Source organism: Physeter macrocephalus, chromosome 13 (genome assembly GCF_002837175.3).
Source record: "Physeter macrocephalus isolate SW-GA chromosome 13, ASM283717v5, whole genome shotgun sequence".
In the NCBI taxonomy this organism is placed as follows: Eukaryota; Metazoa; Chordata; class Mammalia; order Artiodactyla; family Physeteridae; genus Physeter; species Physeter macrocephalus.
The window spans coordinates 6,143,889-6,157,565 of record NC_041226.1 but is presented as its reverse complement, the minus strand read 5'-3'; the positions used below and the strand labels follow the sequence as shown (position 1 = coordinate 6,157,565).

The 13,677-nt window shown below is 40.9% G+C and overlaps 1 protein-coding gene across 5 annotated transcripts in view; it reads left to right on the top strand.

Moving 5' to 3' along the window:
• The window catches only part of FLT1 (fms related receptor tyrosine kinase 1), a 178,628-nt gene that overhangs the window by 17,501 nt on the left and 147,450 nt on the right, over positions 1 to 13,677 (top strand). For all 5 annotated transcript variants that reach the window (XM_028497903.2, XM_024125878.3, XM_024125880.3 and 2 more), the window contains exons 2-3: positions 10,881 to 10,977; positions 11,366 to 11,598. In XM_028497903.2, coding sequence (XP_028353704.1) covers positions 10,881 to 10,977; positions 11,366 to 11,598 — 330 coding nt within the window. The remainder of the gene's footprint in view (positions 1 to 10,880; positions 10,978 to 11,365; positions 11,599 to 13,677) is intronic.

Here is a 13,677-nt window from a genome sequence, read left to right as displayed (position 1 = left end):
GCCGCTCCGCGGCACGTGGGATCTTCCCGGACCGGGGCACGAACCTGTGTCCCCTGCATGGGCAGGTGGACTCTCAACCATTGCGCCACCAGGGAAGCCCGAGCATACTCCTTTTAATTGGTTCCTTTCCCTTCCAGAACCTTGGCTGTCAGCAAAACTTGTATAACATTAATTCCATCTAAGAATTTACAAACTTAAAAAAAAATAAATAAATCTTATGCAGGCCAGCTATTACCCATATTTACTATGTAAATTAAGTGAGTTAAGAAAACATGAAAATTAAAGCAAAGCAGAATTTAAAAGAACTGTTCAGTCAACACACCCATCCCATTGTCTGTGCAGGATTAATCTCCAAAATATGTGTAATGAAAAGCAATTGTATTCCAAATTGTTTAATTTAGAAGGAAACTGATTTTGACAATAGAAACACAGTGGTCAAGGACAGTGTTTAATGAGCCTTAGAAAGTATGCTAACGCAGCTTTCAAAACCTCAATTCCCCTATGATGGATAACTTTATTGCACTCTCTTGGCTATTTAAATCTCAAGGGTCAGAGGGTTTGTATATGTTATTGGTAACAAAGACGGAGATCTCTCAACTTTCAGTGAGTGAATTTATAAGGCACCTCCTTTATAGACAGTCTAAAGTACTCCGGAAGAATGTGTTCTATGTAGTTTAGACTCCAGAAACTATCAGAATAAGCTTGAAATTAACATCAGGACTTTATCACACTCAGCCTTCCTATCATTTTATTTCTCCCGTATTTTTATATGCAAAGCAAGTGGGGTTGTGTCATTATTTGTAATAGGTTAGAAAGTTGAAGAATATACAATATAAAAAGAATAGACCAAAATTTGAGTTAGGGATAATAACGTTTTCGTCCTTTTCTTGCATGGATAGCTAGAGTTTAAGGTACACGCTTTCCTGCCTGCCTACTTGCCAGCCTTTCTTCATTTCATGGTACAAAATTTTTAAGGCATAATGTTGGATTCAAAATTAAAACTTTGGCCTGATAAATATTTTTATGGTTACTTTATAACATTCCAACATACAGGTCCACGATATATTCAGTTTTTTCCAGAAAGAATTGTTTGTGAACCTGAGGATTATCAGTGTTACATGACAGGGTTATACACAACGGCTCAACTAAAATTTAAAGTTCTAATTCCTGTTCTTATACTTTATCCATTCTATGGCAAGCTCCTTTATTGAATCGATGAAATATTTCCTAGGTCTTCTCTGTGATGCCTTCCTTTTAACGGAACCCAGAGGGATCTACGTAAATAACATGAATTCCGGGGCCCTGCTGTCATTGTCTCCATAGATGCCGGGAACTTTGGCATTGAACAGTAATACAGAGTATGTGGTAAAATGTTTTGTGGTAGAACAAAGCATAATCCTAATGCCATGTAGAATAGGGAAGACTTGAGATTTTAAATTCTGGGTTGCCTACATACTGTCCTATGCTTCCAGACTAGTGATAGTTTGTTTAAAAAGAATACAGAGGGGCTTCCCTGGTGGCGCAGTGGTTGAGAGTCCGCCTGCCGATGCAGGGGACGCGGGTTCGCGCCCCGGTCTGGGAGGATCCCACATGCCGCGGAGCGGCTGGGCCCGTGAGCCATGGCCGCTGAGCCTGCGCGTCCGGAGCCTGTGCTCCGCAGCTGGAGAGGCCCGCGTACCGCAAAAAAAAAAAAAAAAAAGAATACAGATGATACCTTTGGCTGAACTGAAACTTGTAATCCTAAACAATTCAGAGGATAGAAGGTTAATATTAGGGCAGTTCAAACATTTTATTAATACGACTGCTATGCCTAATGATGCAACTTGCTCCAAATGCTATAGGATGCACCGATAGATGAAAGATGAACAACAGCAGAAAAACCCTGGTTGCTTCCAGTAAGCCAAGTGTTTGTATATTGCATGTGTGTTTATTGCATCTCTGCGGGAGTGTTCTTTTTTTTCAGGTGTTTATAACCTGGAAGTTAATATATTCTGGCCTGAAATAACTTGTAAATCGACATGAATGATAGCATAGTGCTGCGGTGATTATAAGCCCTTCTGTGTGAGGTGTCATCAGGTCCAGTTTCCCCACAGTCCTCTGAACAGTAACATTGGATAAGAACAGAGGATGGTAGGGTGTCTGCTTCACATGTAGTGCGTTTCCTGCTACTGGTAGAGAAACAGCCGTGCCGAGCCCTCCCTAATATCCAAAACCTTCCTCTTTGCATTTTTAGGGTATAAAGTGCACTGGTTCTGTTCATCTCCTTTTGTGTAAGCAGAGGAAAGCCTACCCTCTTCTCTACTGAATGCTTTGTGAGCTATGTCTCGTGCCCTGTCAACCAGATCTTGACCCTTGCTCCAAGCCGCTCAGATAACTCCCTTGACATCGTATGGTAAATTGAAATGACATCTTGTTAGACAGTTCTATGGAGGTGGCTTGTGAACTCATTCAATAAAAGGACATCGGTGTGGGAGTAGAGCGTTTGGGGGGTAAAAAGGTAACTCCTCGGTCGGCAGGAGATTTCTCACTGACCAACCTTAATTAACTCTGATGTCACATGAAAAGGAGCTGTTCCTGGGTACAGGTCACTTGGAGGGTAGGCTCCTGATGGTAGCCAGTGACAGGCCCGATGATAAATGAACGTGCCCTGTTAAACCATGACCCTCCGAGAAGCCAGTGTCAAGGAAAAAGCTCAGAGAGGTACCCTGAAGACGTGCCCCTCGTAAACGTTGACACTAGGAATGCCGATGTCAGTAGAGGACTTTCCTCTTGGTAAACATCTTAAACCACACAGATTTTTTTCCTTTTCAATAACCTTTATCGAGTTTAAGGAAAAATGAGTGAAGTCCATCACCCATGCAGGGATGGAACCAAGACCATAGTCACTTCAGGGGCTAATACCACGGTGTCCTCTGTGCGCTGCACTGGAAAGCTGTTGGTGGATTTTGTTGACCGACAGTGTGAATTGTAAGCTTTAAAACAAGCAAATTATTCAAGTAAACATATGTTTAGGGCTGTGCCAACTGTCACTGCTGGAATTAAGCAATTTTTTCGCTTGTTTTTTTACACCTGAATTCAAGACATAAACGCTATATAAATGACTTTTGAATTTTCTCTTAAGGCATGGAGATCAGGTGCTTACTAGTTTGGATCTGATGATTTGGGGATTACTTGGGATAGCAGAAACTCTGAAGCAAGAAACCAGTGAATTCTTTTTTGTGGGTCCCTTTGATAATAACAAGTTGAGAAAGAAAATAGCAAGTCTCTGGGATTAGCAACTTGCTACAAATTAGGTGTATTCCTGCTGGAAGCAGCTACCTAACGGTTCCATCCTTTGTGGACCCAGGACCAAGAGCACAGTTATCATAATCTAAAATATCCTACATCTGTCCATCTGAAAGTCACAATCTTATCTCCACAAGGGATTAGTCAGCAGTGAGTCAGAGCTTCATGCTCTTGCCGAGTGCATGTCAGTTTCTGAGTCCAAGCGTGGAAAGAGGTTTCCTGGAAAGAGGTTTCCCTGCGCCGGAGAGAATGTACATGCCCCCTCTCATTTCTAAACCCACCTTCCACCGCTCCTAAAACAAACTTCCCAGGGAGGAAAGCACGTTCCCTGTAGGCAGCAGTGTATGTGTGCATGTCTTTACGTAAACGTCCTTTCATTTCTCTAGATCCTTCCTTGATTTAAGGCCAGTTGTTCTGGGAGGAAAATAACATTTAAAAAACGAATGTCGCTTCTCATTGTGGGACTTGCTTGAGTTATGCTGCTGTCGTACCACCTCCCGTGGCTTTCCCACCTTTGCTTTAGTCCGCTGGTAGACGGCACAGGAGCTCTCTGGTCTTTTCCCATCATGCGAGAAGTGAGGGAAAAATGTACGTTAGGATGTTTTCCAGTAGAGTGTGGTACCTGTCCCCTGCGTTGGTGGTGTAGTCTTCATTTAAGAGAGTCATTCTAACCGAACTGTGTTCAGTTGTAAGGGACTCTTCATATTATCTGACAGATACTTTAATAGAGGCACGACACAGAAGTTAAGACCAAGAGTTAACTTCTTATTAATTATTAGAGCCCTGTAGGTATTAGCATCTCAAACAAAAGTTTGGGAAGTTTCTGGAAATTTGGTTCATTTGCATTCTTAACCTTTTTCCCACCCTTGCCACCGACCAAAAAGATTCCATGAGGTTTAGTCTATGAGACTTAAGCGTTTAATAAGCTACATCTTGAGGAAAGAAAGTCTTCTTTTATTATGAATTATGTTTAATTAACCTCACACAACCTTAGTAAAGACTCGGGGTCTTAACATCAAATTTTAGAAACATGATACTTGGGGATTTATATTTAGATAAAGAGGTCATTTATCATGTAGGATTATGTAGTATTGAAAACGTGGTATGTAAAATCAAAGACAGATGCCTCTCGTTTGAAAGAGACCTGATATACAAAGCTGTGCATTAAAACCAAATCCATTAGAAATCAATAATTTTAATATTAAAGGAAATACCACAGATTTCTTCCAAGAGCTCTAGCAACATAATTTTTGACGTGACTCAATTTGTTAAAATTCCAATTTAAATAGGTAACATTCAAAATATGCAATTGGAAGTGATTTTAAATTAACATTAAATTTAAAAGATTGCAATTTGGGGGAACAGTGAGTTTTCTGCAATATGTTTGTAAATCTTCTAATACATAAGTAATGAAGTTATTGAACACAAAGTAAAAATTCTCTCTCTAAAATCAGCCTTCTAAAGCTTTAAGCTGGAGAAACAATTAAAAGTATAAAAATCTAACACTGATGAGGTTGTATGTAGCGACAAAGTTCAAAATAGCTCAATATGCAACTTGACTCTGATAAGTTTAGTCATAAGTTTTGTTTTTAAAACAGCTTTATTGAGATAAGATTCACATACCACGAAACTCACCATTTTAAATTGTATAAGTCAGTGATTTTTAGTATAGTCACAAGAGTTGTGCAACCGTCATCACTGTCTAATATTAGAACATTTTCACCCCCAAAAGAAACTCCTGTTACTCACTTCTGCTCCTTTCTCCCCCAAGCCCCTGCCAACCTCTACTCTTATTTTCTCTCTTACGGATTTGCCTATTCTGGACGTGTCGTATAAACGGAATCATACAGCATGTGGCCTTTTGTGACTGGCTTCTTTTTGGTTTTTAAACAAGAGAATATTATTTTCTCACGGTTCTGGAAGCAGGAAGTCTAAGCTCAAGGTGTCATCAGTTTTGGTTTCTCCTGAGGCCTCTCTCCATGGCTTGTAGACAGCTGTCTTCTCTCTGTGTTCCTACATGGCCTTACCTCTGTGTTCACTAGCACAGTGTTTTCCAGGGTCATCTATGTTGTAGCATATATCCATACTTCATTTCTTTTTATTGCCAAATAATATTCCATCGTATGGATCGACTACATTTGTTTATCCACCCATCATTTGGGTGGTTTCCACTTTTTGGCTATCACAAATAATGCCGCTACAGACATTTGTGTACAAGTGTTTATTTGGACGTATGTTTTTGGTTCTCTTGGGTAGATACCTAGGAGTGGAACTGCTGAGCCATCTGTTTAACTCTATGTTTAACCATTTGAAGAACTGCAGTCTGTTTTCCAAAGCAGTTGGACCATTTTACAATACTACCAGCAATATATGAGGGCTCCTGTTTCTTCACATCCTCATCAGAACTTGTTCTTGTCTTTTTTATTGAAGCTATCCTAGTGGGTGTGAAGTTGGTATCTCACTGTGATTTTGATTTGCACTTTCCTGATGGCTTATGATGTCCAGCATCTTTTCATGTGCTTGCTGGCCATTTATATTTCTTCCTTGGGAAAATGTCTATTCAGATACTTTGTCAATTTTTGAAATGGGTTATTCTTCCAGTAGTTCTCAGTATTTTATAATGTGATTTCTAACTTGTACATGGTTATTAATCACTGCGGATTTCAGAATCACTGACTTTTTAGGCCAGAAGGAATTGTAAAAATCTAAGTCCAGCCTCCTCTGTTGGCAGATGAAGAATCTGAGGCTTAAGGTAACTTGCTCGTGGCCACAGCAGAGCTAGTTAGTAGCAGAGCTGGGGAGATTCATGATTCCCCATCAAAAATGGGAAAACATAGCTGTTTCATGATTCCTGTTTGAATAATGCCCCTTTCTTACCGAGAACAGCCCTTTGATTTCAATATAGTAGGGGTGAGGAGGTGTCATCTAGAAGGAAGAGGAGCTAATGACCTTGTCTTGAAGTTACATTTAACAGGTCAGAACACTATTATTATTCAGATTCAAAAAAAAAAGGCAGTTTTCTAAAGGTAACTTTTAAGTCAAACTTTATATGAGCCTGCCCTCAGTCTTAAAAGTCATGGGCCGGGCTGTCTGGTTCATAATGACCTATGGTGGGTGTTCTCTCTCTTAGTGTCCATCATGGTAGCTTTGAAGAGGTTTGAAGAAAGAACCTCAATCATTTGGGCTTTGATTTGGTTGCAAAATAAAGCCTTTTTTATTTACTTGGAGTTTTACTCAGGCTTCCCATTGAGGTCACAGAAAGCATTCCATTTTGCCCAGTGAAGTACAGGTGGGAAATGTAGAGCCACATCTTAGAACAGTCTGTGCATGGGCTTCCTCCCAGAGGTTCATCATGTGGGGAAAGAAGGGGTGTTTGTTTAAGAGCCATAAAGCTCTGTTCGCTTTCTACCTACCCAATAATACAGAACAGACAAACAGCGAGGGAAAATATTCAGACAAGCACAGTACAAAGTGTCAGTGTTCACATAAGTTCACGTACACATATTGGCTTTTTAATGCTATTAGCCCACTGTGCTTGACCTTAATAGATTTTCCTAATAAAGAAGCATGTGATAAAGCCCATTTTCATGTCAACACTTAGTTTGTTTCGGGTTTTTTTTTTTTTTTTTTGGATTCTACATGTAAGTGAGATGATACCGTATTTGTCTTTCTCTGACTTATTTCACTTAGCAAAATGTCGTCAAGGTCCATCCATGTTGACGCAAATGGCAAGATTTCATTCTTTCTTATGGCTGAATAGTATCCCATTGTGTATATATACCACATCTTTATTCATCTATCGATGGACACTTAGTCTTGACTACTGTAAATAATGCTGCAGTGAACATGTGAGTGCGTATCTTTTCGAGTTAAGTGTTTTCGTTGCCTTCAGATAACTACCTAGAAGTGGAATTGCTGGGTCATGTGATAGTTCTATTTGTAACTTTTTGAGAAATATCCATTCTGTTTTCTGTAATGGCTGCACCAACTTACATTCCCACCAACAGTACACAAGGGTTCCTTTTTTCCCACACCCTCCCCAATTCTTGTTAATTTCTTGTCTTTTTGATAATAGTCATTCCATGTGTGAGGTGATATCTCATTGTGGTTTTGATTTGTATTTCCCTGATGATGAATGATGTTGAGTATCTTTTCGTGTACCTGTTGACTGTCTGTCTTTGGGGAAAATGTCTGTTCAGATCCTCTGCCCATTTTAAAAATGGGGTGTTTTGGTTTTGTCCTATTGAGTTGTATGTGGGTCTTTTAAATATATATTTTGAATATTAACCCCTTATCAGACATAGGATTTGCAAATATTTTCTCCCGTTCAGTAGACTGCCTTTTCATGTTGATTGCATTGAGTTTTTTGTTTGGTTTTATTTAAATAGTAATTTTCCTGGTATAAGGAGATCTCTTTGACCCTCGCGATTCTATCGTAGTTGCCTTTGATGAAAACAATAGCTCATGGACCACCTAGTTTCCTGAGGGCACAATGATTCTTTTCAACGAGACTTCTAGGCTACCATGGCAAACAGTGGAAAGTTCTGACCCCCATCTGAGCTTCACAATGGGGGATCATTGTTAAGTTGGAGCACTCCACCCTTCGAAATGAAGTATCCTGTGGATTTATTTCTAAGTGGACAATGTGACTCTGAGCGAACAGAGTTGTTCATGGTGGGAAGAAGATATCGGATCTTGGATGTATGCATATTCACGTCCTTATACACATCACCACCGAGATGGGGAAAGTGTCTGACACGCAGGAGACACTCAAAAAGTGTTAAATATTCATTACGCAAGTGGGTGTATGGGCATTGGACTGCTTCAAAGAAGTGTTTCAAGGCCTAATGACATTTCAGAGCAGTTGAGGAATAAATATCTCACTTGCCTTTTTCTTTATTAGTTTCCCTGTTAAACTGTAGTCTTGGTACTTCCGTTCATCTTTATGAGATTCTAGTTTCCTATTAACTGAAGGATGTGATGTCCCAAAGTGTCCAGTTACTTCGAAATGCTGTTTCCTGATACCTCTCCTTTCCTTTCTTTCAATCAACTACTTTTATCTAGCTTCCTTGTTCCAAGGGAAAAATTCATGATGTCAGCGGAGACAAATTCTATAGCAAAATATTTTTCTCAATATTTATCCCCCTAAGCTTTCCAATAATCCTATTTTTCTCTCAGTGTCTTATTTAACCACTCAGGTCGGTGGTTTTCTTTTGGTTGGAGGCTGGAGTGGGGATTGCTGAGAGGAATGTGCAGTGGGCCTATTTTTTGAGGGATCTTCTCTACATGACGCATCTCTTTCTGCTGGGATCTGGGTGGTTCTTTCAAGGTTTAAGATCCTCTCTGACAAGGGTCAGGAGTACTGGTGTTCTAGGGCACGGATAGAGAAAGAGTCACACAATTTGGAAACCAAAATAGCAACAAAAAAAGGGGAAAAAGTAGGAATCACCTCATACCAGGGAAGGAAGGCATCTTCCCCTTGGCCTCTCCTGGATGGGAAAACTCATTATGTGCACACAAACCACAGAGATACCTGCAAGTATTGCCAGAATTTTCCACAGGAAGCTTGGGGTGGACCTTTTCCAACCCACGAACAATTGCTCAGTTAAATCCCTGGAGCTCCATGCCGCAAAGAAGGGCAGAAACGATTCTGGCCTGGACATTTTTCAGGGCAGGCGTTGTTAATTGCTGGCTGTGGCTTTTGAAAGACGTAGTGTTCTCCTGGATCACTGATTTTGAGCTACCCTGTTACTTCAGAAAACTCATAAACATGAGGAAAGTACAAAATTCTTCTTTAGGTACCTGAATGGGTCGACTTGTTCTGTGAGGTGATTTGATAGACCAAGGGGAGCTCGATGGTCCTTCGAATTTAAATTTAGTTAATATTGAGCCATTTGCTCCAATCATAATTTGATACCGGGGCCTATTGTATATAAAAGTGACTTTCAAAATATTAATATCATCAGCAACACCAGCAAAGCAGATAATGTTCATCTAACATCTTTGCAGTTACATACCCAGCAAAACGTTCTCTGATGGGAGTGGGGGAGGGGAGTGATTCTGCTAGGTGTCGGTGACAGGGGCATCTGTCTGCCACATGCCAGGTGGCGTGCCCGCCACCCAGACAGCAGAGCACCAAGTCCCCCTGCTGTGCCCGTGGACTTTCCGGTTCACACGTGAGGATGCCGAGGAGCAGCACATCCAGTAATGCCGAGGCATGCCGGCAGGAAGTGGAGAGATTAAGCTTCCGGGGCAGATCTTTCACTGAGTCTAGTTTTCTTTGCGATATTAGGACCTGAGAGAAACACTAGGGGACATTGCTAGACTTCCCCGTGGAGTCTGACACATGCAGGTCTGTGGTCTAAGATCCCAATCTTCTGCTTTGGATTCCACTCAGAAACGTATTTTTTATGTAGAAAATATTCCCTAAGATTGGCTCTGCATACATAACTTCCCTCCTTCCAAGAATATCTTTTCTCCCTCCTGCTGACCCTTACCCCTGCTAATCCTGAGCCCCATCTCCTGCTTTTACCAGGAGGAGGGGGAGAGCAGGGGATGAGGGGAGAGCTTCTGATCAGAGACCTCTTCTGCTAAGTCGAGAGCTTTAGCAGAGACTCAACGTCTACGGCACCAGTGGCTCAAAGAATTGTGGGCCTGGGGATGTCAGAAATGGACAGAGAACCAAAGTCATGCAGTTCAGTCTCCCATCTTACAGATAAGAGAACTGAGATCTGGAGAAGGTGACCTGGCCAGGGTCTCATAGCTGGTCCCCGGGATGGATACCGTGTTGTATGCAGATATTGCGTCGTATGGAGATACTGTGTTGTATGGAGATACTGTGTCGTGAGGAGATACTGTGTCATGAGGAGGTATTGTGTCATAGGGAGATGTGTTGATTATAGCACACTTTTGCATAGCTGATCTCATTGTCTGACAGCAATCCCCGTGAAATGTACTTGTCAGATGGCACGTAGGAGCAGACAGTTCCCTCTTTTCTCTTCCATTATAGAAGGAAGTTGGAAATTATGTAAGACAAACCAAGTGGCTTCTAAAACTGATTTTGATTCTATAATTAGTTTTCCAAATGAGGAAACCAGAAAGAGAAATGACTCGCCCAGAATATCACGGCTCAACTAATGACTGAACTATGTCTAGAATCCAGGAAAAGTGCCATGCCTTGTATTCAGGAAAAAGATCAGACGGGCCTGTATAACCAGATGACCCATGTTGGTAGTTCAGTATTAGAAATATATTTTGGATGACATTGACATTTAATCCTGAGGGTTTTTAATAAGTTACTATATATTTTAATATGGTTGCACTTTGAATCATGATTGAATTTATTAATGTTCTAAATTAATGGGCTTTTGAATATTATTTAGATCATTTGGTATAGTAGGATATACAATATTCATGAACAAGAAGTCGTGGAGTAGAAAAAATTTGTGAATTAAAATAAATTTGTATCAGATGTACCTTTTTGCCTATGCAAATAAGTTAAAGATGAAAAGTTACCTTTTACGGAAAGGTATACCTTTTAAAAAAAGTCGAGAGGGCAATTTGCAAATAACACATCTCACAAACTTTTTTTCCAGGATGTAGTTCAGGTTCAAAATTGAAAGGTCCTGAGCTGAGTTTCAAAGGCACCCAGCACGTGATGCAAGCAGGCCAGACGCTGTATCTCAAATGCAGGTGAGTGACCGTGTTGGTTTGGGGACAATCGGATTGCTCTTCTTTAGGCAGAACCACTCCCTAGGAGAGTAAAAAGGTGGCCCCCCCCCAGAGTAGACAGGTAGACGTCAGGGGTCTTCCGTCATCTGCCAAGTGCAAACCTCATGCATACAGCTTCCCCTGGAGGGTGATTCATTCATCCATGGGATGGGAGGGAATTACTCACTCACAGGGAATCGGGAAGGGATGTCCCAAACATTTTGAGTTGTTTAAAAGGTTTTCTAAATGCGTTACTTTTGTGTAAAGAAAGTGACTGTACTTAAGAAAAGACATCAGGATAGAAATGACAGTGTCAGAACTGGCCCCAGCCATGACTGACTGTGTTTTGTTTTCTTATCTGTGATTGCAGAGGGGAGGGCGCCCATTCATGGTCTTTGCCTGAAACAGTGAGTAAGGAAAGCCAAAGCCGGAGGCTGAGCATAACTAAATCTGCCTGTGGAAGAAGTGGCAAGCAGTTCTGCAGTACTTTGACTTTGAACGCGGCTCAGGCAAACCACACCGGCTTCTACAGCTGCAAATATCTCTCTGCACCTGCTTCCAAGAAAAAGAAAGCAGAATCTACAATCTACATATTTATTAATGGTAAGACTTCCATTTTCTACATTCTCTTTGCTCTAACTTTGCAGTGGGTCATAAATCCACCTGATCCATTGGAAAGGGAGCTTTCCTAGTGACTGTGAAAGAAGTGGGCCAGGAAAGAGCCTGCCCTAGCTGTTGAAACTTGTGGAGTGCGTTTTAATGTATTTTCTGAGTGTCAGTTTCAACCAGAATTTTCAAGGACCAGTCAGTCAACTGCATGCATGTTCCCTTAAGGGAGAGACTCTTGTCTATTTTGTTCACCACTGTATTCATGGCACCTAGAATACTGTCTGGCACATCGTGGGATGAATAAATGAATGGCAAGCTTTTAGTTCTATTTCTTAATTATTGAGAAGCCCAAAATACAGTGCAAGATTTTTGTCCTTTAACACAATTGCATTCTCTGATAGGTTGAAATTGTAAAATACTGTTCTATACTAAATTCATAAGTGTAACGTTGCTAATGTCACTTGAAGGTTACAAAATTAATTCCAGTTAATGACACTGTATTATTTCATGTTCACAAAGCGAGTATTGTAAAGATATAAGAGCGGGCACATGCCATTGCATAGTGAAAAGGGCGAAAGACAAAAAATGAATCATGTTCTGATTATAATTTTTGTAGTAAAATTTTTTAGTTTTTTCCTTTCTTAGAGAATGAAGAAATGAAATAATACTCAGAGGGAAGAAATCCTTAAAGAAATATAAAGTAGCAGTAGAAATGGATCCCTGGAAAGAATAATAAGGAAGATGACTTGTCACTTTGTTCTTCCTTGTTTTGTTCCAGCCAGTTTCCAAAACTTGCACAAGACTCTAGCCTTAGAGCTAGAGCTCTAACACATAGAGCAAAATTAGTAGGCACCTCAGGCACAAGCTCAAGTTAAAAAAACAAAACAACCAACCATCAGCGTCAATAGCCTAAACACACATCCTGGGTCTTCCTCCCAGCGAGTTAAAGAACTGGGTCTTTGCATTGAAGGCAGCACCATAGACTTAACATTTTGGTGGGAATCTAGTTTGAAATAAGGCAACTAGACAGTGTTTTACCTGAGCATAATATGTAATTTTCCAGAGTCAGGGTTAGTCTTAGAGACAGTAGAACAGTAGTGTGATATTGGCAGTAACATATTAGCTCGTATCAGCCTGCTTTGCCTGAGCCACTTTTCTATCCTGCTCCTCCAAACTCCTGTTTGTACATTTTGCGCTTTTCCGGGGGGAGGGTGTGGGGTGGGCAGAGAACTGGAGGAGGCGACAACTTCCTAGCTGATCGCCACCATAGGAATGCAACCAGCGCACTTAAAAATAAGAGGAGGAAGGAGGCCAGGGATCTTGGCTTGGAGAAGGCAGAGAGAGCTTTCTTCTCCAAGAGGGAAGAGAGGGCGGGGTCGGGGGGAGCAGGATGAAAGGGAGAGACACAGACACAACATGTGCCGGTGGCGATGGAAAAAGTCACGTGCTCAGACATCCGTTCTCTTTTTCTAGGTCTACATAGTAGGTTATGTTCTTCCTGGTGCTTGTGGAGGAAAGAAAATGCTTTTATTCCTGTCTCTCTAGGGGAAATGGGGGGGAAATTCATTTATACTAAAATTCTTATAAAACTTTCTCCTATGGGTTTATTGGTCTGACCTTCCAAATCAAACACGTAAATAAATAAAAGAAGACCATTTCTCTTTTTTTCCCTAAGAAATAACATTCGGTTATTTTCATCTTTTGCTCCTGCATTACTCAGTAGGCCTCACGGGTTATGGAGCCAGTAGGTAGGTGTGCAGAACCTGTCAACTTTAACCCCCTTTGAAAACAGAAGAGAAACTTAGCTATTTAGAATTATCTCCACTTCCACTATACAATAGAGCAGATCTGACAAGTAACGATCGCTTTGGGTGTCAAATCAATAGTCATTCTAAGCCCTGTGAGGGCAAGGTCCATGTCTGCCTTAATTACTTTTATCTGCAAAGTGCCTCCCGGGTACAGTGCCTGGCTCGTAGCAAGAATTCAGTAATATTTGTCAAATGAATACACGAAGCGATTAACAGGGCTGTGTGAGATACTCTGTTGAAATTGACACTGAGGATGAATTTCAGG